At 39.3% G+C, this 25,681-nt stretch overlaps 1 protein-coding gene across 6 annotated transcripts in view; it reads right to left on the bottom strand.

The window, feature by feature from the left end:
• Positions 1-25,681, bottom strand: part of ADK (adenosine kinase) — a 508,350-nt gene extending 482,669 nt beyond the window's left edge. For 3 of the 6 annotated variants that reach the window (XM_045878144.3, XM_054508227.2, XM_045878147.3), the window contains exon 1: positions 25,540-25,681. In XM_045878144.3, coding sequence (XP_045734100.1) covers positions 25,540-25,604 — 65 coding nt within the window. In that variant the 5' untranslated portion in view covers positions 25,605-25,681. Of the gene's footprint in view, positions 1-3,493; positions 3,677-25,539 lie in introns of those variants that run through there. The other 3 variants (XM_054508228.2, XM_064594856.1, XM_045878146.1) reach the window with 3 other exon arrangements.

Raw genomic sequence — 25,681 nt, 5'->3', positions numbered from 1 at the left:
AATTAAAAATGACAAGAGCATCAATTTATCAAATATGTTCTATCATTTCCCAAATAAAGACCAGTTGGAATCTAATATATATATATAACAAAAGATAAAAGTCATTCTTCAAGGATTATTGGTTTTAGAGGCTGTAAATTTAGACTTCATCAATAATGATGCAGCAGAGCAGAATACAAATAAGTCAAAAAGATAGTATCTCCAGCCAATTTCATTAAAAGATCTTAAGTTTTTTAAAAAATGCTTTTGATTTAAATCATTATTTATGAATTCCTAATAGCTGAATGCTAAATTGTAAAGGGCATTGAACCAGGTGTCTATAGAGATCTGGATTCTAGTTCAAGATCTGCAACTGTTGGGTTGAGCTTAAACAAATCGCAGTATCTCTTAGCTTCAGTTTCTTGAAATGTAAAATGAGGGAGGGAATCAGATGGGTAAGTTTGCTTCCTATTTAAAAATTTAAAATTTAAACTTTTTTCAGACAACACTTTCTCTAAGAGATTCAAATTGCTTTAATGAGAGAACATTGCATTTATAAAATGCCTTAAAATTCAAAAGCACTTTCATACCTACCTAACAACACTGTGGGATACATATTAGTATCATTATCACTGAATATTTCATTAAACAAATGTCCAGAGAAGAAAAGGAAAGGAAAATCAGTGAACTCAAGAAAAATGATTCAGTTAGAACCAGGTATGCTGACCACTAGTCCTCACTGGTTTCCATCTTACATTCTGTCATTGCAAAGACTTACATATTACTGTATTTAGCAACAATTATTTTAAGTATGGTGTAAAAAACAACATTGGACATAAAGTCAGATTTGTATAATTTTGTGATCTGTATCACTCTCCTCACCAGTAAAAGCTGGTCAATAATACCTAACTTTGGGCTACTGTTAGACTAGGCACAAAATGGGAACAAGCCTAATACCATGTTTGTGAAAACTAAAACTGACAAAATTCACTGAATGCAGTCTTCAGTGGAAAGTGGCTGGTATCTGTAGGATTACCAACTCATTCAAAACTGCGACCACATATAGAGAGTTGCTTCAACTTCAGTAGTCTCCCTGCCTACTCATGAACCCAAGTTCTAAGTTATCAAATTCCTTAGAGGACTAAAGAAAAGCAAAAAAGAGTTGCTATAATTGTTTCTCACAATACTTGACAATTTTTGTCCATAGAAGCAGCTTTTTCAGGAAATTAAAGTATATTGTTTCTATAAAAGCATCATGCAGTGCACTACATCATGGACGTCTGTATTCAATTCCTAACTGCCACTAAATGATTTCGCACAACTTTTCTTGGTCTGTTTCCTCAGGTGCAAATGTGGTATCTGGTTTAGATAACATATAAAAAATTTTGGGGGGTCGGAGTGACTGGGTGGCTCAGTCAGTTAAGCATCTGCCTTTGGCTCAGGTCATGATCCTAGGGTCCTGGGATTGAGCCCCACGTCGGGCTCCCTGCTCAGGGAGAGCCTGCTTCTCTGTCTCCCTCTACCTGCCGCTCCCACTGCTTGTGCACGCTCTCTCTCTGTCAACTAATAAATAAATATTATTAAATTATATTTATTATATATATATTTATTATATATATATTTATATTATATATAGTATTAAATTATATTTATAAATAAATAAAATCTTTTAAAAAATTGGGGGGTCATCATTGTAATTCAAGACTATGTAAAATACAAACGAACATCTAAAGAAACAACCATAAAATTTAACTATTAGCAATTATCAATCCTTCCGTAAGTCAAATAAGGCTGATGTCAACCTTTAATTCAGTCTTGAACACAACAGCCAATTCAACCCCTACATTAAAACACCCATCCGGTTGTCACTTGCCAAGCAACAGAAGCTTTAGATTTGTGTTTCTCCACGGAAGAGCAGTCAGGACCATTGTCTAATGGTCAATTAAGACTGAGTCCACGTAAGAACTGATTCTTAACATAGAAAGTATTTGACCCACACTCCTAATTAGCAGCAGGCTGCAAGGATGGGAATGGAAGTGGGAGTGAGGGGAGGGGAGATTAACTTGGTTTGACAGCATGGTGTTAATTCATCCGAAAACACTCTTAGCATTAAAAGCTAGACTCCCACATCCCAATATAACTTACTGTGAAACCTTTCCAAGTAGGTCTCCAAGTTTTAGCACCAGGATTTCTCCTTCTGCATAATGAGGTAAATATTCTTTGTCTATGTTAGTATAAAATTATGTAATTTAAGAAAGAAACTGTATCCGAGTTCAGCACAGTTGCATCTTACCTTATCTTACCTGAGGATTAGGTTTCCAAGTCATCTCTTGAATATTATATAGTCAAAATTGCCACTGAGATATCATCAGGGCTTAGACTGTTGGCAGCTCACAAGCCAAAAATTAATTTAGTTTATTCTCTTCAATTTGTGCTAGAGCCTCCCTTTCCCTGGGACAATGAACGCCAAGGTCTACTTTAAAAGAGGCAGTTCATGGCGCCTGGGTGGCTCAGTTGGTTAAGCGACTGCCTTCGGCTCAGGTCATGATCCTGGAGTCCCAGGATCAAGTCCCGCATCGGGCTCCCTGCTCAGCGGGGAGTCTGCTTCTCCCTCTGACCCTCCTCCCTCTCATGCTCTCTGTCTCTCATTCTCTCTCACACAAATAAATAAAATCTTAAAAAAAATTTTTTCAAAAAAAAATAAAAGAGGCAGTTCAGAACACTGGGTAAATAAAGCAATTTATCTCTTTTTATAAACAGTCGCATTAGCATAGTTAAACATTCAGTCAATGCTACCTGTACAAAGTGGAGCAGCCCCTTAAGCTGTCACCATTAAGAAAACAAAAACAAACCAAAAAACCGAAGCTTCACAACTCTGGAAGAGCAATTGGGGTTAAGTCTCCAGTTCATGGCTCTCATTTTATACCTACTATCTCACAAAAGTCATTTCACTTGTAACTCTCAGATCCAAGTGGGTAAACAGATGGTACCTTGGGGAGCCAGAATACGAATTCCAGTCATGAGCAAACATTTTAGGGACACACAATTTCGCAACTTAGGGGCTATGTATCTGCATCAGAGCAGGGCCAAATACGCTGGTCTGCTCACGGCCATCAACGAAGTTGTCAGAAGGCATGGCATGCAGGCATAGCCACACACGGTCCACGTCACACTTCCTCAGGCGCTGGGTCACCCCTGGGGGGGAAAAGGCAGCTGCATTTTTTTCATGAGAAATCCACCACTACACACACAAGCAAGCTTCAAGCCCTGGGATCTGGGCGAGGGTCACCTCAGCGGTGCGGCTAGTTACAGGGCTCCGCCATGTGCAAGAGACCCAAAAACTTCTGAGAGCAGCAATGACCAAATGAAAAGTGCAGCGAGAACCTCCATCGCGAGGGGGACCCGTGCCACGGGGAGGCTGCAGACCACTCAAGAGAAGGGGCGACAGTTCTCAGCAGTCGGGAGGCTAACGCCCAGCAGGCGAGCACTTTAGGCTGCCACCCTCTCTCATTACCTGATGGACGTCATGGCTTCACTTTCCCGCCCCACGCACCAGCGCTCGCCTCAGATGCTTTGCGTCCGCACCGGCAGCAGCAGCGGCAAGAGCAGCAGCAGGTACCACGGCAACTGCTCCTCGGCTCAGGCACTCGGCGACCGGGAGCGCGTCCTCACACACCCCGCACGCCGGCGGCCCCGGCCGAGCCGGCCCCACGCGCTGATTGGTCGCGCCGGGAGGGGGCGGGCGCTCCGCCCACGGCCGGCGGCCGGAGATGAGCCCGGGGCGCCTCCGGCCGAGGCGAGCCGCCCGCGTGTCTCGCGTCCGCTCCCTGGCGCGCTGGCTAGCGCAGTGGCTAGCGGGCGCGGTGGCCATCTTGAGTCTTGGTAACGAGGTTCCCCCTCTTCCCGGCTCGTGGGGCAGGAGGTTGGGTGCCCGCCTCAAAAATGGCCGCCCCAACTGGCAACGGGTCTGTCAGTCACATGGCCACGGTCTACCTCTGCAAGCGCAGGTCGCTTTAACAGGACTTGGGACAGGGACGCTGTCAGGGCAGTCTGTGGGGATGGGGTTTAACAGCCTGGAAAACCCATCTGCAGAAGAAAAGCAGCAACCTTCTGGGAAAACCTCAGCCCGGGGAAAAGCGAACGCGTGGCAACAGCAGCAGGATGTGTTAAATTCGAACTCGCAGCCTTTAAGAATCAGTTGCTGAGTCCGGTGGTCTCCAAACGTTCTTGGACTTCAGAAACACTTAGAACGGTTTAATATGCAAGTGTCCAGGGCCCACTGTAAACTTTGTGCATCAGAATCTAGAAAGGTGGGGCCCGGATACTGGTATTTTTAGCGAGTACCAGGTGATCCACGTACACATACAAAGTTTTAAAGCCTCTGGGTCAAATTGGCCCACTCACACTATACTGCTTACCACACTTTTCTGAAAAGTATGCAAAGGTCTGAAGCAAGAATCTAATGCCATAGAGGGGGGAAAAAAATGGAAGGACCCTAACTCCTGGTCTTAACGTTACAATTTAGTGGGGCTAAAGGGTTAGGAAACTGATTCTGAACCACTAATAAGACAGGTAAATTTCAACTGCGGTAATGATCGGAGGGAGGAAAATCATTGTAAGCTTTATGACCTAAATTGCTTTTCTTTATTCCCTCTTTATTCTCGGTAAAGTAATATTTATATTAACACACTACAGCCTCCAGTGGCATTCACTTACTGACCATATAGGGTGTGATCAATTCCACAGGTCTGAAATCAGTTATATTAGAAACACAATCCAACATATGATACTGAAATGTGCCCAATGTGATCGAAATAACTGAATTTATTTTATTTTATTAAATTTTAAAACAAAGCAATGTAAAATATTTTCCATCAAACACAATTTTTTTTCATTGGACTATATCTCACTTTTTAACTGTTGAAAATTTAGCACCCAAATTGAGACACTGCAATTATAAAATACATACCAAATTTTTCAAGACTTAGTACAAAAAAATATATATTATTTCAGTAATAATTTTTATATTGATTACATGTTGTAATAATGCTTTGCTACACTGGGTTACATAAAATGTATTAAGATTAATTTAAACTGTTTCTTCTTACTATTTTAATGTGGCTACTAGAAAACTTAAAACATATGGGTCTTGCATTGCATTTCTACTGGACATTGCTGTTCCACTGTCCAAGTTAGACTTCCTTCTTTTCTTACCTATCATTGCCCCTCTGACAGAATAATTATGTTCACAAAATGAAATCAGTAGGGAGACCAGTTTATACAGATCTGTGGTTCCTTGTAACCATCTAAAACATCAAATATTTCAAGACTTCCAGTTTCATTCAAAAATGCTTTTTTTAGCATTGTTCTCTTTAATTTGTTAAATGACTATCCAGAACGAACCCATGGACTATAAATCTGGTGCGTTTAGTCCAGGACAAAAGAATGTTAAAAACCTAATTATGCTTGGCTGAGTGAGAGTTTGACCAAATGTCCACAAGCAGACAAATCAGTTGTTCCTCTGGATTAAAAAAGATCTGAATCAAAGAAGCTGCAGAATAGCAATCTGAAGTGGAGGAGACATGAACAATTCAACACTTTCCCTCCTCCTCTTATGGAAAATGTTGACAGCCCACATGAACTAAAGTCAAATCAGGAATAATCCTTAGAAAGGATTTCAAAACCTCAATGTAATTTTTAATATGCGATGTAGTATGGTGCTACTTTATTATGCATACATTATCATTTGAGGGAATCTTGTTAAAATAAGGGTTGGTCTCTGTGACCAAGACTTTGCCAATTCTTTATGCACCCAGAACTAATTAATTACTTCTGGTCCCATAGGCCATGTTAAATAGCAAGGTTGTAAAGGTAGCAAGACAGTATTTGGAATCTCTGCTTGGCTCCCTACTAGCTGCATGACCTTGGGCTGGTTCTTAACCTATCTGTCCCTCAGTTTACCCATTACATGCTTTTCAGGGCATTGTGAAAAATAAAATTCTAGTAAAGTGTCTATTGGAGCCCTTGGCACATGAGGTAAGTACTACTTTGTTATAATCACACGGGTTAAAATTACATCTCTGGGAAGCATGATATGAAATGAACATGAGGGGCGCCTGGGTGGTTCAGTCGATTAATCTTCTGCCTTCAGCTCAGGGCATGATCCCAGGGGTCTGGGATAGAGCCCCATGTTGGGCCAGGGAGCCTGCTTCTCCCTCTCCTCCCTGCTCCTGCTCTCTCTCAAATAAATAAAATCTAAAAAAAAAAAGAGAAAGAAATGAACATGAATTTGGCCCTATGAAAAATAAAATGCACTTTTCCTCATGCCTAAAATACTTCAGTGATTCCCACTTTTGATTTTTAACAAGAAAGTTTTTTTTAAATTAATTTTGGTACCAAAACAGCTAGACTTGAAATTTTATTTTTTAACAAATATAGTGAATTCTGTGTCATTAAGGAAAAATAAGAGTCTGCAATATTCAAATCTTTAATCAAAATAAAGCCATATCACATCCTCTTCATCTAATAATCTAAACTTTAAATGTCTTTCTCATAATCAGTCAATGCAACTTTCAAAAAGTTTACTCTTTTAAAATGTATTTAGGTACCAGAGTTCATTTCAGCAGGTATAAACATAAAAACGTTATTTGAGCAAATAGGGCTCATGTGTGATTGTCCTTTCAGAGTCAATCAGGTAGCGACAAGTGTAAAGACGTGTTTTTCCATGCAAAAGCAGATCTTTATTCTTTCTCTCCTAGGCCTTTTATTCTTTATCTAATCTTCCCCTACCCTCTCTTCTACCCAGTTTTTCCCATCTCTCCCTCCTTCCTTCCCTCCAACATGCAAATACACACACACACACACACACAGAGCTAATGAGTATTATTACTTACCCAGCCTGTTAAACATTTTTTTAAGATTTTTTTTTAAAGATTTTATTTATTTGACAGAGAGAGATACAGCGCAAGAGGGAACACAAGTAGGGGGAGTGGGAGAGGGAGAAGCAGGCTTCCCGCGGAGCAGGAAGCCTGATACAGGGCTCGATCCTAGGACCCCCAGATCATGACCTGAGCCGAAGGCAGACGCTTAACAACTGAGCCACTTATTTGACAACAACTGAGCCACTTATTTGACAACGACTGAGCCACTTATTTGATGGAGAGAGATAGCGAGAGCAGGAACACAAGCAGGGGGAGTGGAGAGGGAGAAGCAGACTCACTGCTTGAGCAGGGAGCCCGATGCGGGGCTCCATCCCAGGACCCCAGGATCATGACCTGAGCGGAAGGCAGACGCTTAACCGACTGAGCCACCCAGGCACCCTACTTAAACTTTTTTGATCAATTTTTTAAGTAACTTATTTCAAATGTAATCTTTTCACTTCAGAGAAAAAGCAGCCAACTGAAATTTCTAACTTTCATTAACCTCCTTATAGCTTAAATCGGTGCATCTAGATAAGTGGGTCAGAACAGTTTGCTCTTGGGTAGATAAGTAAATATTTTATTTTATTTAACAGTTTGGTTAGTCAGCCACTATAAAAGCAAATAGATAACTAACCCCAAACAGCTAAGTGCCTCCAGGTAGCCTAAATAAATACGTAGACCCACCCTACTACATTTTTTCAACAAATGCTTCAAGCCCAAAAATGATAGCTAAGTTCTCTTCAAACACAACCAGTTTGCAGTTAAGGGTGCAATAAAACAAGCACTTTCATACATTGTTAGTGGGAGTATAAATTAATACATTTCTAGAAAGCTTTTTGGCAGTATGTGCCACCAATTCCTTTTTTAGGCAACTATCATAAATTAAAATAGAACAATGTGAACAAAGATTTGTACACCCATTTATTCATTTCAGCATTAATAGAAAAAATTTATGATATTCTAAATAACCAAAGTAGGGTAATGGTTAAATAAATTGCAGAAGAATGTTATGGAGCTATTACAAAATGTTTTCATAGACCTTTTAAGAATGTAGGAAAATACTCATGGTACGTTAAATGAAGAAGCAAAATAAACAAAAGGAATGTAGAGTATGAGCTTGACTGTGTTAAAAAAAAAAAAATACATGCCATTATGCAAAGAAAAAAGATGGGAAAGAAATATACCAATATGTCATTATGGGTTTCTCTGGAAAGTGGGATTATGTGTAATTTTTACTTTCTTTTTCATATTGATCTACCTTATAAACTTTCTACTATATATTGGTTTTATTAATGTAAAATTTTCATATTATTAAATTTTAATTGTATTTCTGAAATATTTTAAAAATACAAAAGTTATTCCTTCTGTTTTTTTAAATGTATTTTTTAAATCACAACCCATCAGAACTACATTTTATTTTTGGAGGAACTGGGCTTATTTTACACATCTCATCTTTTCACGTATAAAGACTGTTTAAAACAGGAATAACAAAAATAAAGTGTCTTTATGATTTTCTTGGTTAATTTTAAATCTTAACTTGACAAAAATTAAAAGCATAAATACCACTTTTAGAGCTCTGCATAGCCCCTAAGAGGCCAGCTGTCACAACACTGAATTTGGAATGCCTTCCCTGCATATTACTTAAAAATACATCTCATTTCCTATAAATTAAGATGCTAATAAAATAATACTTCTAAAACCATCTATATCCTACTCCAAAAAGAGAAATTTATCTCCCTAAAAATAAGTAGTGTGCCATAGCATAAGGTTCAGGAACCTGGGAAAAAGGAGATAGGAATTCTAATCCCGGACCTAACAAAGAACATTATAACCTTTAGCCATCAGTTTTCTTACCTGAAACACAAGGGAGTTTGTTATAGGTGACATCTTAAGCCCTAAAATTTCAGTTTTTATTGGCCAACGAAAGAAAAAGTTCACTTGTGTCTCAATACAACTTGCGTTGTTTCTTTAAAGAGTTGATCAATGTTAATACAATTTTAGTTAGCTTTCATTATGGACAAGATTATTCTAAGAAACATTGCTAATCTTCCCCAAAGACATTACATATAAAAGGTCTACTATTTTTATTTTCCCTTAATTATTAGCTGTAGATTCTTATGTCACATTTCACTTAAACATTACATATTCAAACAACATAATCTTTAAATGGAACCTGACCATTTGTTTCCCAGGAGAATATGAAGAATATAATAACATTTGATTGACTGAACTTTATTTAGTAAAAATTCTTAGCAACTCCCTCCCTGGAACACCTACACAGTGCTTCTTTATTTCCAGTGAACTACAGATCTCTGAAACTCAAAGAAAACCTCTAGTCTGAAGTACAGGGTAACAGCACTACCCAATTATTTATGCTGCCAAGAATACATTTTTAAATTATACAATTGAATATCACTACCATTTCATGAAGAAAGGGCATTTTAACATAAAAATGTATGAAGGAGGGGCTCCTGGGTGGCTTAGTTGATTAAGTGTCCAACTCTTGATTTCAGCTCAGGTCATGAGATCGAGCCCCACGTTGGGCTCCACACTCAGCATGGAGTCGGCTTGTCCCTGCTCCTCTCCCCACTCGCTCTCTCTTTGCCTCTCTAATAAATAAACAAATAAATAAAATATTTTTTAAAAAATGTTTGAAGGACATCACAAAATAAAGAACAGCTCTTCCCAAAGTACTACTGGAATCTTTCAAAGTATAGTTTCTATAGAATAGATTTTTCTTATTTTTATTTCACTACAGATCTGGTCTATGGTACTTACAAACAAGCTTTTAGGAATTATTCACTCATTAACTCAACAAAAATTTATTGAGCAGCTACTCGACTGCTCAAGACACTAGAGATTCAGCTACAATCACGAACATGAACGGCCCTTACATTCTAGTGAGGGGATATGGATGAATAATCCAACAGTAAGAACATCAAATGATCATAAGTGTTATGCACAGAATTAAAACCAGCAGATCAATGTAGAGAACAGGTCCTTTAGATAGTCAGGGAAGGCTTCCAGCAGGAGAGGACTGAATGACAAGGAAAAGCCAGGTGGAGGAAGATCATTACTGATAGCACTAAAATGACGGCTAGAAGAGAAATGTGAAAAAGACAAGGAAGAGAAGAAATGTTGTGGTCAGAGCAAAAAGTAGATCATGTTAGCTTTTATGAGCCTACGAAGTTTTTATTTTGTAATAAGCATGACAGGAAGCCACTGTTTTAACGTTTTAAACAGACAAATAACATGATCTAATTTTGTTTTCAAAGATCACTGCAGGTTATTGTGTAGAGAATGGACTACAGGAGCATGAGAGGAGAGAGACCAAATTAGAAGCCTATTATAGTAATAGAGCTGACAAATAATAGTGGTGGACATAGAAGAAGATGGACATTTTAGAGACAGAATGACAGAACTTGTTGTTGGACTAGATATGAGAGATTAAGGAAAAGGAAGGAATCAAGAGCAACTCCTAGATTTTGGAATATATTGGGTAAATTTGGACTAAACTGGGTAAACAGTACTGTTTATTAAAATGGAGAAGGCACAAGAGAAGCTCAGAAGACTGGAACTCTGGGAGAAATTAGAGTTGGAGATAAAGACTTGCCAAACAGATTTTTTTCTTCTAATTTTTCTTACTTCGTGGTGCCTACTGTTTTCTATTGATAGACTACAAATAAATGTCCAGAATTGAATATGCAGTTTTATTTGAACAACACCCTGAGAGGAACCATTCTTGGAGTCAACTGCTAGCAGCCGTAGGTATGTATTTAAGTAGACTAGTAGGTAAAACTTACTGACTGCATAGTATATCCCAGACACCATGCTATGTATCTTTCAAGTACTATCCCACTTTATCTCTCAAATATGAGATGTTTTATTATTGCCATTTTAGAGATGAAGAAATTGAAGCTCAAGAAATTGAAGCTCAGAGTTTTGTTTTTTTAAAGATTTTACTTATTTATTTGACAGAGAGAGAGACAGTGAGAGAGGGAACACAAGCAGGGGGAGTGGGAGAGGGAGAAGCAGGCTTCCCACTGAGTAGGGAGCCCAATGCTGGGCTCAATCCCAGGACCCTGGGATCATGACCTGAGCCAAAGGCAGACGCTTAATGACTGAGCCACCCAGGTGCCCCAAAGCTCAGAGTTAAATAACTTGCCCAGTCACACATTATAGAACAGAAATCCAAACTCTTAGTAGTTTGACTCTAGAACTGGGGCTAATTCCTACAGTACATACACAGTGTCACTAGAATAACCCCAAAAGTCTGCTATAAGTCTGAGACTTTTAAAATATCCAAATTTCAGAACACCACACTACGATGTCCCCCATAAGATGCAGTGATCCAATGAGAGCTTCCCAATGGAACACCATCTGAAATATTTTCAGAAATTACTTCCTTTGTTCCCATATATGCTTAAATAGATTAAATCTATTTAATGAATGAATGAAAATGCCAATGAATTGCCATTTTAATCTTTAATTTAACTAAGATTCTTAATTAAAACCAAGAATAATTACTTAGATCTCTTAATTTTTCAAAATTTCAACCACAATTTCATTTCTGTCAAAATCACAAGAGTGATTTTTGACAAAAACATCTTTTCACCACTCTGCTAGAATTTAGGGGTACACAATGAATAGCAAGTGGCTAAGTTTACTATCAAGCTAAGTAAATTCCCCCTCCTAGACATTCAGCTATGTGAATGTAATTTAGGGCTTACTGAGGCCTTCCTTGCTTATCAAATCTTTCAAGACTCAGAAGTTGAAATCACAAATGTTCACAAAAGGTTCCAAAACAAATTTATTTATATAGCCCTTAGATACATCCTTTTTCCAACCCCTAGTCTCTACCATTTTCTTTATAAGAGTAAAAATAAATATGGTCTCAAATTGAATATGCAGTTTTATCTGAAAAATGTCCTAAGAAATAATCATTTCTACTTGGTTGTTTTATAAATATTGGAATGGTTTTCCATTTTCTTTTATTCAACGTTTTTGTTTTCTTTACTGAAAAGTGGTGGAATGTGTGTGGGGAACAGAAGCAGATTTCTCACTCTTTCTGTTTCCAACAAAAACATAACAGCCTCAGATGGCCTGTATGTGAAGGGGGTTATTAAATCCAAATATAATCTTTAGGCATTATAAGGAGGCAGCTCCTTTCTCATGCCGAATAGACTTTTTAGGTAGTGTCAGATAGCAAACTTAAGACTTCACAGAAATTTTTGTATCTTAAATCATTTCTTCAAAAACCAGAAACACTCAGTATTTTATGGAAAAATAATATATACATTTAAGTTAAATTCTGAACTTTGAAACCAAAACTAGACATATTTTCCAATGGGGAAGGGGGGACTATAAAAAGTATCTTTCAAGGGGCAATAACAGAAATAAAAGCTTGGAAATATGATTCAGTCATGTTTTCCAAAATTATTTTACCATAATTGTAGCAGATTAAAAAATGGCCTCAGTTTCCTGGAGACAAGAGTCTATGTCCCCTCCCCTTGAATTTGGGCTAGCCTATGACTCCTCTGACCAATAGGTATACGAAGTGATGCTATAACAGATTCCAGGCTATCCTTAAGAGAACTGCCAGCTCCTGGCTTGGTCTCTTGGGAGCCCTGAATTGCCACATAAGAAGCCCAACTAAGAGGCTGAAGAAACCACACGGAGAGATTCACAAACTACATGGAAATGAAGAGAAGTAGGGTTGAGCCAAGCTTTCCAGCTATCCTCAACAAAGCATCAGACAAGTAAGTAAGGACCATCTGAACACTCCAGACCAGACCTGTTGTCAGCTAAATACCTCCAAGTGATCCTAGTCAATACCACATGGAGCAGAAGAATCAACCAGCCAAACCACGTCTGAATTCCTGACCCACGAAATCATGAACTCTAATAAAATGGTTATTATTTTAAGCCACTAAATTTTGGCATAGAAAACCAAAGGCACTGTGAAAAATACATTTTAATTGCAACCTAGTATGCTATACTTATACCTAATCGAACAATGTTTCACAAAGCAATACTAATGCTTACCATATTCAATGCACTGATTTTTTTTTTCTATTTTCCTTTTATAAAATACCAGTTGTGCTACAACCAAACTGAGCCGTGATGTAGTTTGAAAAGCATTATAGTCTATACTACTCACTTCACAGGTGCATACACAAAGCTAGACAAAAACCTTAATAGTACCCAGTTCATAACAAGAAGTTTCTCACAAACTCTCATTCACAGCTCAGAGCTCAGTAAAAAGCTGAAAAGATGAGGTATCTGAGGTTGGAGGTTAGAAATCAGAAATAGCTAAACAGAATTGAGCCTTTTTCTTTTTTATCACCTCCTTTTACCTCCCCATTCCTGTTCACAGATCTCTATTACCCTCCCCCCTTCCTTTTTCCTAGATTATCAAGCATTATGAAATTGAGGTTTTTAAATATCATTTGAACTTAATGAATGTTGTGGTCCTATTCTTAAAAATAGGCTAACAGGGGCGCCTGGGTGGCTCAGTCATTAAGCGTCTGCCTTCGGCTCAGGTCATGATCCCAGGGTCCTGGGATCAAGCCCCACATCGGGCTCCCTGCTTGGCGGGGAGCCTGCTTCTCCCTCTCCCACTCCCCCTGCTTGTGTTCCCTCTCGCTGTGTCTCTCTCTGTCAAATAAATAAAATCTTAAAAAAAAAAAAAAAAAGGCTAACAGAACATTTCATTTCTTTTAAAAGGCTGCCTTTATTATTATTTATATGAGGTTCAAGGCTAATAATGACTGCAGGTCATTTTTATTTTTATTTTTTTTTATTTTTTAAAGATTTTATTTATTTGACAGAGAGAGAGTCAGAGAGAGAGGGAACACAAGCAGGGGGAGTGGGAGAATGAGAAGCAGGCTTCCCGCAGAGCAGGGAGCCCAACTCTCGGACTCTTGACTCTCAGGGCTCAATCCCAGGACCCCGGGATCATGACCTGAGCCGAAGGCAGACCCCTGGGATCAGGACCTGAGCCAAAGGCAGACACTTAACGACTGAGCCACCCAGGAGCCCCTGTAGGTCATTTTTAATGAAAAGGAGTTCTCATCACTACCATCTCAGATCTGGTAGAACATTTTCATAGGATTTCAAATTACTGATAGTATTAAAAGATTAATAGCTTTTTAGAGGATTATTAGTACTTGTTTCATGTATAATATAGGAATACTTTTTGAAGCAAAGGGTGTGCTTAACTTTTTTAATCATACAAATCACCATTGATTCCTGTTGCTGTTGGTTACATGATATCTGAATATTGTATCTAATTATGAAAAATCTTTAATAAGACAGATTCAGGTTTGAATCCTATCTCTGCCACTCACGAATTGTGTAATATTGGGCATATTACACTTTCTAATCAATAATAGTTATCTCATATTATTATAATTGATAATGCTAAAGACAAGATTGAAATTATTAATATCAGGGGAAAGTACAAAATCTCCAAAGTAAATTAAAACTTACTAGAAATTGCTCTCTAAACTGAACATTTTAACTCTTAAACATAAGCAAAATTGGTTTGCTCAAGGCTTTTTAATTAGAAATCTGCTCAAAATTCACTGTGAATTGTGTAAGACTGATGAATCACAGACCTGTACCTCTGAAACAAATAATACATTATACGTTAAAAAAAGAGAGAGAGAGAGAAGACAGTTGGAAGGAAAAAATGAAGGGGGGGGAGTCAGAGGGGGAGACGAACCATGAGAGCCTATGGGCTCTGAGAAACAAACTGAGGGTTCTAGAGGGGAGGGGGCGGGGGGGTGGGTTAGCCTGGTGGTAGGTATTAAAGAGGGCATGTATTGAATGGAGCAATGGGTGTTATATGCAAACAATGAATCATGGAACACTACAGCAAAAACTAATGATGTAATGTATGGTGATTAACATAACATAATAAAATAAAATTTTTTTTAAAAGTGGCTGAAAAGGGCGCCTGGGTGGCTCAGATGGTTAAGCGTCTGCCTTCGGCTCAGGTCATGATCCCAGGGTCCTGGGATCGGGTCCTGGGATCGAGTCCCGCATCGGGCTCCCTGCTCAGCTCCTCTGCCTCTCTCTCTCTCTGTCTCTTATGAATAAATAAAATCTTTAAAAAAAAAAGTGGCTGAAAAGAAATCTGCTAAAAATTCAAGTTTAAGGAGTTAATCCATTTGCAAAGCATACCATTAAGTATATCCCACAAGGGAATACAGTATTTATTCTTGGGGAGAGGGGGGTAGGCTACACATGTGTCAATAAGAGAACTTGAAAGACAAAAATCTAAACAAGGTTACCAAACACAGTGCCACAGAATTTATTTAAATAAATGCACACTATTTAAGTGTGCTTATCTAGAACACACACAATTCACTTTGACAAGTTCTCAATTTACAGCTTCATAAATGTAATGTAAACAGCAGGGAATATGAGTCCTAGGTCCTGAGTGTGAATTGAGAGCTCACTACTTCGGAAATCTTAACTTCTCTGTGTTTATTTCCTCAGCTGAAGACTGTTACCTTCATGTGAGGATCAGTAAGATAAGGTAAGGGAAAGCATCTGATAAAATCTTTAAGTATGTTATTCTTATCTCAAAACAAACAAACAAAAAACTTCAAAGAAAACAGATACTTCATTTCTTGTTCCAGAGGGTATGACTTGGGATCAAATCTCAACTCAAATACTTCACAGCTTTAAGTAACTAGCTATATTACCTGACTGATTATCAGTTAACCTCTCTGGGCTTCAGTTCTCTCAACTGTACAATATAAATATTAGACTGATTTTAAGTACCTCATCAGGCACTAATAATCTAAAGATTCTAAAACATGTCCAAAGAGTTTCTAAAAATCACATGAAATTGTAAATTAAACTTTCAGAGGCACATCTTGGCTGAGATATGCTATTGTTTTCACACCCCAACTCCATAATTTGCAGGAAACCTCAGCTCTGGGAGGTACCACCCTACCTGGGAATTTGCACTCAGTCATCACCTCCCACCCCTGTTCCTACCCCCCACTCCCATCAGCATTTTCCAGCAGTCTTTGGAAACACTTCTAAAAGCGAATAGCTTCTAAAAGGGAAAGGCTAGAGAGCCTGCTAATGAGTATAGACCTGTTTTATGAGTATAAAGATGCAACACCTTGGTCAACAGATCATTTAAAGAGCTCTGAATTGGACTTGGTATCTATGGGATATTAACAAATCTTCTCAGGAATGTAGTTTATTCAAGCTTCACACAAGTCAAAGGTCTCTGGTGTGTACGTGTTTCCATTAGTGGAAAAATGTACTCCTCTTCCCTTATTTGTGCTGAATCTTGGGGAGGAATGGTACACAAGTAGGCGAAGGGGAGTACTAAAGAAGGGATTCCTGCCTAATATAGTAGGCTGGGCCAAGAAATCTTAGTATCTCTCCCAATTCTAAAGATCTGTGAGTGTAAATCTAGAAGTTTCTATATTTTTCTATAGAGCATCCTTACAATATTCAAACATAGGAAAAGACCTAAAGAAGTCAAACCTACTATGTAGAGAAGAATCTATACTCCCCATAGACCCCTCCCCGAAAGACAAATCTTTTCCTTTCTTTTTTACTAAAAAAATTTTTTTTTTTAAAGATTTTATTTATTTATTCATGAGAGACAGAGAGAAACAAGGGAGAAGCAGGCTCCCAAGGAGCGGGAAGCCCGATGCGGGACTCGATCCCAGGACCCTGGGATCATGACCTGAGCCGAAGGCAGACGCTTAACCATCTGAGCCACCCAGGCACCCTAAAATATTATTTTTAATACTAAACATTGAGTACTACTTACTGAATTAAATAGTGTAACTACGTTTTACTGTAATATTTCAAATATAACTACCCAGTTCTATACATTTGGATAAGTGCTATGTAAAACAAGACAAAGTAGAATTTTGTCAGTATACTTCCATATGTGTCAACATGCTATCCCATGATAAAAGGGAATATAGTCAGTTCATCTTGAGTGTGTGAGAAAAGAGACATAACTGAGGGTGTAAGCCTGCAACACTTCTACAGCTTAACAGCTTTAATCTTCAACAAAACTAAGAAGTAACAATGATAACTAAGGTCTCATCTCTCTTTAGGAAAAAATTTCTGAAAAACTCTATTTTAGGAGGAATCTAAGACTTCCCTCAGTCATGCCTATAAAACAAGAAAATGTTCAAATCTCTAATGTGGTTAACTTCAAAGACAACATATTTGAACTGTTTGTTTTTAAAGGAAATAATTTTCTTCTATTTCAACTTGTTTACTCAAAAACTTACATGGTTTTTCAAACTTCAGCTCTAGGGCTCAGGGAGTAAAACAGTTTATATTGCTATATCAAGCCTAAAAGAATTTGAGAAAAACCTAAGACATCTGAATTTGATTCTTTTGCTATATTTTGTTTTCAACTGACCCCCTCCTAGATGAGTCAACAGAGAGTGTTTTCTTTAAAAGACCATTTTGTGGTATTATCCATTGATTACATAGTACATTATGTTACACAGTACACTACAAAATTAAGAATAGTATTGCTGGGGCGCCTGGGTGGCTCAGTTGTTAAGCATCTGCCTTCGGCTCAGGTCATATCCCAGGGTCCTGGGATCAAGCCCCACATTGGGCTCCCTGCTCCTCGGGAAGCCTGCTTCTCCCTCTCCTACTCCCCCTGCTTGTGTTCCCTCTCTCTGTGTCTCTGTCAAATAAATAAATAAAAATCTTAACAAAAAAATTTTTAAAAAAAGAATAGTATTGCTAACCCTCAATGTTTTTAGAGTTCTGATTAGGGCGCCTGGGTGGCTCAGATGGTTAAGTGTCTGCTTTCGGCTCAGGTCATGATCCCAGGGTCCTGGGATCGAGTCCCACATCGGGCTCCCGGCTTAGCGGGGAGCCTGCTTCTCCCTCTGACCCTCGCCCCTCTCATGCTGTTTCTCGCTCGCTCGCTCTCTAAAAAATAAATAAAATCTTTAAAAAAAAAAAAATAGAGTTCTGATTACATTGCAAATAGTCTCACTAATTAAGGACTTGCAAACCCAAAGGAAAAAGATCAATCATTCTGATAGGTGACTGAGATCTTTGTAAATTCACTCTTTCAGAAAATTTATTCCTCTGCCAGATAAGCAATTCTACATTTAAAAAAGAAAGAAAACACTGACCACAGGGCCTTAATAAAATGTTACTGTTTATGCAGAAGTATATTTTTTACTTCTGAAGGAACTTTCCCAATGGACAAATGCAAGAAATTATTATTATAGTCAAAGTTCACTACAGTCACCAGAAAGAACAAAAATGCAATCTAGGAGTGCATCTCTTGCCTCTACTGTCCTGCGGTATTGGGTTTCTTTTGTATACAACCTCACTACATATAATAAGAAAAATGAAAGGTCCAAAAACCATGAAGTGTTCTCAGGTAAGGACTCTATCAACTCTTAGAAACAGGTAAGAATTTACTGCTAATACATGAATCCATTTTACAACACTGAGTACTACAAACATAATCATAAAACATCTTTGTAAGAGTTACTTAAGAATTCACTTATTCGGGGCACCTGGGTAGCTCAGATGTTAAGCGTCTGCCTTCGGCTCAGGTCATGATCCAGGCTCTTGGGATCAAGAACTACATCCCCGCATCAGGCTCCCTGCTCAGCGGGAAGCCTGCTTCTCCCTCTCCCACTCCCCCTGCTTCTGTTCCCTCTCTCTCTCTCTCTCTGTCAAAAAATAAATAAAATCTTTAAAAAAAAAAATTCATTTATTCAACAAAAGTTTAGAGCCTGTTATATTGCAATGAAGTAATGAATTATGAGGCACTAAGAGTTATTCAACTAGCTTCCTGACTTCAAGCAGCATGAGATAAAACATGCACATTACGCACAGCAGTAATGCAAAGTATAAAGTACAAACAGCCAGAAGAGGCATTTCCAAACTGGATGATTAGGAGAGTTTTATAAAGAAGACAGACTTTGGCTAGACCCTGAGGAATGAGATTATCAGTAGGGGGCTGGTTCCTTTGTTTTCACAAATATTTTCTATACATGCTATAAAAATGGGGTTTTCTATGCTATGGATTTTTCTCATGCTGAAGGAATGACACTACCTCCTTCACTCTACAAGGCCCTGGTGGAGTTATTAGAGTACCCCCCTGAACTCCATCTACACCCCATACATACAAACACCACTGGCTCACAAACCCACCCACATCCACACTGGCACACATGACACACAGGATGAGAAGAAAGAATATATCCAAGGCTGGCCAAAATCCCCACCTCTGATATAGTAACTGGCTCAATAGTGGGTATGTAACCTAGGCAGTTCCAATCAAAGTATTTTCAAAACCGATACATGGATGTGGAAAATCTCTTCCACTGGACTCAGGAGATTTTGGCTTGGGGTTGAGAAATGCCATCTTTCTTGTTATATTAAGATGGCATATGTGAGAAACAAATCCAACATACCCGAGGACAATGGAGGCAAGAGATGCATTCCTAGAATGAGTCCTATTTGGCTGGGGTTACCAGTTATATTAGTTAATTGAGTCCCTTAAAGACTTAGAAATGGTTCTACTAGGGATGCACTGAAGTCCAGCCTCAGCCTCTAGAAGGCAAACAGCCACATAATCACTTCAATATCATTTCTAATCATTCCTAATTTTGTGAGTGATCAGTGATTAAGGATCACATCGGCTACCTTCATATCTATAATCCCACATTTGCAGGTAACAGCAAAATGGCAGGATTTACTAGTAACTAAATGTAGCTAAATAGCCAGAGGCTGTTGTTACAAGTAACCAAACTGATGTGCCTTGAGAAGGTAAGAATTTCTTACACAAAAATTGCTGTACATATTTTCTTACTCTATTCTAGAAAAGATATTGAAATCAGCATGCATGCTACATCTGGGTGAATTATTGAGTACTATCTTCCAATTTACTAATTTTCCCCTCAAATATGTTTGGTGTAGAGTTTGATCAACCTAGTTTTTTGTTTTAATTTCAGTAACTCCATTTACTCATTTATATAGCTATTTATTTCGTATCTATTATTAATTTTTGAATCGTAACCTGTTTTTTAATGGCTACTACTTTAAGGATCTCTGAAATACTTAAAAATCATTTTGACATTGCTGAGAATTCCATTAGATTTTGAGTGAATTAATCTCCTGATGGTTGTGCTTATTTTCTAAATAATGTTCTTCCTCATTATGTTTGCAGGCTCAAAGTTTCCCTTCCTGTTCTTCTGGTGGTTTGAGATAGGTCATCCCTCTTCCAGATCACATGACCTCCAAGCTTGGTGCTTTTGTAGTACGTGACAGTGTGAAAATTACAGTTCCCAACTCTGAGCCATCTGGCCACTCAGCCGTTTCTGTGCTGCCTCTTCAGGTCCACAGCTTTTTAAAGCAACAGCCAGGAGCAAAGGCACTCAGCCTTCTTTTCATCCAGGCCCCCCCACAACCACCACCACCACCACCACCCCGGCTCCCAGTTTCATCCATTGTATGACTCCAGTTCCCCTGCACAGTTATTTCCACCAGCTCCTGAACCCAGAGTCTAACTGCATGTTTCCTCCCTGTATTAGTCCCTGGAGATGTTTATCTTTTCTCCAATATACCTGTATCTTTCTGTTTTCTTTTTTTTTTTAAGATTTTATTTATTTATTTGACAGAGAGAGAGACAGCGAGAGAGGGAACACAAGCAGGGGGAGTGGGAGAGGGAGAAGCAGGCTTCCCGCGGAGCAGGGAGCCCGATGCGGGACTCGATCCCAGGACGCTGGGATCATGACCTGAGCCAAAGGCAGACACTTAACCGACTGAACCACCCAGGCCTCCCTCAGCTTGTTTTATTTAGTGTTACTCAGTCTGGGCCTATACCTAAAATCAGAAACACAGTTTTCAATGCCTATGTCTTTTCCTAGAACCCTTTCCACCTTCCCTGAGCTCTTAAGCATTTCACACTTGTCCCTAGACACCCAGGACCATCCATACAGGCTTTCCCATGGCTCTCTCTCTACCTCCCTCACTCTGTCCCAGCATCTAATGCCCAGGAAAGCACCTTATTAGGACACCCATGCAAAGTACCTCAGGAGACTTTTGCTTTCCACTTTCCTTGATAGTCCAAAGCCTTAATCTTAAAGGATTACATTTGTGAATATAAGCGAACGGCATGTAGTAACATCCAAAGAAGAGCCACCAACTTCAATTTTAGACTGTGTTATTAAAAATACAAGGTCTAGAAAAGTGAAGGTTTTCAGTCCCACTCTATGCTGTGCTAATAATTCATTCAACAAACGTTAATTGAACAGCTCCTAAGGACCAGGCACTACGCAACACACTAAGGGCACATGATCATCCTTGCTCCTTTCCAGTCTGCATATAGTCTCCTCATTTAATCCTCCCAAGAGACCACTCCTGGAACAGTGTGCTCAGTTTGTAAAAATAATCTTCCAGACAATTTTCTGAAAGAGAAAAAAAATGTGTTTTAGAAGAAGGGGTTACTAAAGCTGTTACTTGGTCACCTAAGATACTTACAGACTTTTCTTCCTATATTTACTATATAATTTTAAAACACAGGGTCCATAGTGAGGTAGGACACACAGGGAAAGAATAAAAGGATTCCAGGGAAGTGAAATGGTTAGGAAGCAATAATTTGAGAAAAGCTCAATATTTGCTGGTTGGAGAACTGCACTTTGTTTCCTTTTTAATATTACTAAAAGTCATGACCTGGATCGATCTTTAATTGCTAATGGCAGAGAGTTATGATGTGGGCTCTTAGGATTCAACCGTTCCTAAAATCAACTTCAGAGCTTACAAGTATTTGCTTTGATGAACAAGTAAAGTTATGCCTGAAGATTAGGAAGAACTTGACACTGGAGGTAGAGAGACTAGTTAGGAAGCCAACAAAGTCTAAGCAAGATGAAGTCTATGCTTGAGTTGTGGCAGCAGGAATGGAAGGAAAGGCGTTTATGAAACATTACTGAAGAAGAAAAGACCAACTCTGATAACTATATGTGGATGGAAAATGAAGCAAATACCTAGGTTCCAAACTTTGGAGAAAGAGAAGTTAGTGGTGCCATTAAGAGACACAGGGGCCATGAAGAAGGTGCAGATTTAGGACAACAGATGGATTTAGTTTGATATATATGACTTTGAAGGGTCAGCAAGACACTCAGAAGGAGATATTCAGCAGACAGTTAAAATTAGGTTCTGAGAACTTAAGGATACAGCGATAGATCACACATGTGATCCAGTACCTGTCCAGTACAAAGCCTGGATGCCCTCTACTTTCTGAACCAGTCAGACCAAACCATCTGTAGTTCCCCGACAGAGGCAGCTCTTTCCCATCTACCTCCAAACAAACTTCCCTATAAAGCCAGACACTTTACTTCATACCTGGTTAACTCCTTGTCATCTTTCAGAATGCTCAGGTATCATCTTCCCAAACCTTACTCATTTCCCACCAGGAAGATGGTATCTGCGTCTTAACTCTCTACATATTAGCACCAAATTTTTAGCACCATGCCTAAAATAGCAGCCATTTAAAGACGGTCTGAAAAAAAGGCTCGGCATGTGTTCAATAAGCTTTCGAAGGAACAGGATCCTCTTAGAGGTGACCGCTAAAGAAATGAGCTAGGATGAGACTTCCAAAGGAAAGAAAAGAAAATGAGTTGTCCTAAATATAGGTATTCATCATGGAACATATTCATCTAGGGGTCAGTTTCCGAAAATGCTTCTCAACTTCTTTCAGCCCCAGATACCTCATCTGTGACACAAGGATTGTTACCTACCTCACAGGTTGCTGGAAACATTGAAGGAGATAGCATATATAAGGCACCTAGTATAATAACGTCGGCACTCAATTAATGTGCCCTTCTTTTCCCCAACCCAATGGGAAAACATGTTAGAGCCTGCTTATTTCTTCACAACTTTAGTAACTGCTACAGCCTGAAAAGCAATCCAACATAGAAAAATAATGGATCTCTGAAAAAGGGAGGCTAGACCCGTCAGATGCTCTCCTTTGTTTTTTTTTTTTTTTCTATCTCAACACTATTGTTAATTCTGGCTAGATAATCTTTATTGTTGTAGGGAGCTTCATGTGCGTTGTAGAAGGTTAAGCAGCATCCTTGAACTCTACTTACTAGGTGCCACTAGCACTCCCTACCAAGAATGTCCCCTGGGAGGTAAAATTTCACCAGGTTGAGAACTACTACCCTAGAGCTAACTGAAATTCTCAAAGTCCTAAGTACTTTCTCTGACATCTACAAACATGTCTCATACAATTATTTTTTCCCCACCAATTGATTCTATACATTAAATTTTGCTTAGGCTTTATAAGCCGTTCCCCTTTAAAATCAACCAAAACTGGTAGCTAGCCCTTTAAATGTCAAGCCAGTCATAATAGATAACACATGCAGTCCAACCACTCAGTGCGTTATCACACTGCAACCCTTAAAGCCAAATATAATAAAAGCAGGAATAGCTAATCCCAAAAGGTCTTCACACAAAATTAAGAGATTTGTTCAAGTACTCAAGTGTCTAATCTTTTAACTTCATGTCTACAGATGGCACTAAGTAGATATACAACATGAGCTTTAGTTGCCTAAGGACTTTTCCAATTTTTGTTTTTAAGTAAGCTCTTTGCCCAACATGGAGTTTGAACCCATGACTCTGAGATCAAGAGTCACATGCTCTACCGACTGAGCCAGCCAGGCACCCCAGGACTTTCACAAGTTTTAAACACTAATGACACATACAATACATTCTGTATATTTAAGAATTAAGTATGATATGCCTATATATTGCAACGACAGAAAAAGTTATGTACATTAACAACAACAAAAAATAAGCAAACGTAGAGAAACAAAAATAAGGGGTTTTGGATAATTGTTTGAGGTCAGTTAAGTATAGCATGGTAATTAAGAGCACAGACCTGGAATCAGACTACCTGGATTAAAATCCCAACCCTACCACTTACTAGATGGGTGACCTTGATCAATTTACTGAACATCTCTATGCCTGTTTCCTCCTTGGTAACATGAAGATAATTATAGTATCTACCTTCTAGGGTTGCTGTGGGATTGAATGAGTTAAAATAGGTAAATTGCTGAAACAGTGCCTGATACATACTTAAGTATTAAACATTATTTATCATTGTTTTTAAGGATACATAAGCAGAGAGAAGTGTTTCGTGGGTGGTTATATAAAAGTAGAAACAGTAGAGTCAAACAACTGACTTGCACCCAGACACTCTGGATTCATATTTCCTTAACGAATTGTTTCATTAGGAAGCTTCAATTTCCTCATCTGTAAAATAGGAAAGTGCTCTGAAAATGCATTAGCATAAGGAAAAATCTAAGAGCCATATGTTTAGTGGGATAGTGGGGAAAAGTTGCATCTGTCTTCTAATTTGGTAGAGGAAACTTGTGAAGGACATACCTTTAAAGAAATAACTACTAATGGGCAAAGTAGGGAAAGCACATGCCTTGAACCCAGGTAGGTCTGATTCAAAAAGCCTTTGCTTTATTTACTCTATGGTCTGAAAGCTTAAAGTAAAAATAAAACATCCTGAGTTGTTATAAGAAAAAAAGTTTATTATTTTTAATAAGGTAAGCACACTAATTGAGGGTAGTAGGAATACACTGAAGGCACTGGCAGGGATTTGATCACCATCCATTCAAAACAGCATGAAAACACTACCAGGCCCCTAACTGACCTTTCCTTTTCATTTACGAATGCTTCATTCTTTCGGGGGTGAAGAAGGATGATGCTGGAAAAAATGAGACTTGTCTTGTATCATCAAGGAAAGTCCCAATAGTTTTAAATCAATTTATGTCTATTTTTAGACAGAAAAATCAATGCCTTCCAACAAACATTTCAAAATCATCCAGGACTGTGCATGTTGTACTTTATACTTATTAAGAGGGAATATTTTAACAAACAACTTTTTTAAAAAGTTGCAACATCAATCACACGTGAGGTAGGTCGGTGTTAGGGGCGGAACTGTTTCAACTGCTGCCAAAAAGTGCAAAGAAAAAAAGAAAAAACACTACCTATCTGTTCTGCGAAATTCCGCCCCCGCAAAGCCTCGAAGGCGGGGTATCTGGGTCCCTGCACAGGATCTTCAAAGGTGTCAACTTTCAGAGTATGTACAAAAAGGAAGGTCAAGGCGACCTTCAGCGACACTTTACGAAAAATCCCCAAGAATTTTGTCTTTGCCCCAGGGTAGAGCAGTCGCTGGACCTCCTCCTCGTTACCCCCCCCCGTCCCCACCCCAGGGAATAGGAGGTGGGCGCATTAGACTCTGCTCTGGTCAGCTCTGGTCCTCCAGGGTCACATTACCCCAACCAGGGGAAGGCTCCCACGTGGCGCCCTCAGCCCGCCCACAGCCGAGTAGGTGCTCTCCAAGCCGGCGTTCTGATTGGCCAAGAGCAGCCGGAACCGCTCCGGAGTAGGCAGCTACTCTGCCATACTGGGCTGGCCGCCGGGCGAAAGGTCACCGCCGTGGGGGCAGCTCCCCGAGCAGCCGGTCCTTGTGCGTTGGCCCCATGCTGGCAGCGAGAACACCATTCGCTGCCGGAGCCGCGCAACCCCACGTGGGCCCTGCTTAGCGACAGGCGCCGTCACCCTCCACCCTACGTCGAGTAGCGCTCACCTCAGCGCTTGGGGCGCCTCCACCTTCAGCCTTTTGGGCTTCGGCTCCTCTTCGGCCGCAGCCATCTTCGTGCTCCCACCCCACTTAGGCTCCGGAGTGCGCCCCACCCCTTCTGCACCTTGACCCCACCTCCTCCCCTCAT

This window comes from Mirounga angustirostris, unplaced genomic scaffold (genome assembly GCF_029215605.1).
Source record: "Mirounga angustirostris isolate CCGP_5_RB_7025 unplaced genomic scaffold, mMirAng1.0.hap1 SCAF_6, whole genome shotgun sequence".
Classification (NCBI taxonomy): domain Eukaryota; kingdom Metazoa; phylum Chordata; class Mammalia; order Carnivora; family Phocidae; genus Mirounga; species Mirounga angustirostris.
This window is presented reverse-complemented; position numbering and strand designations above follow the sequence as displayed.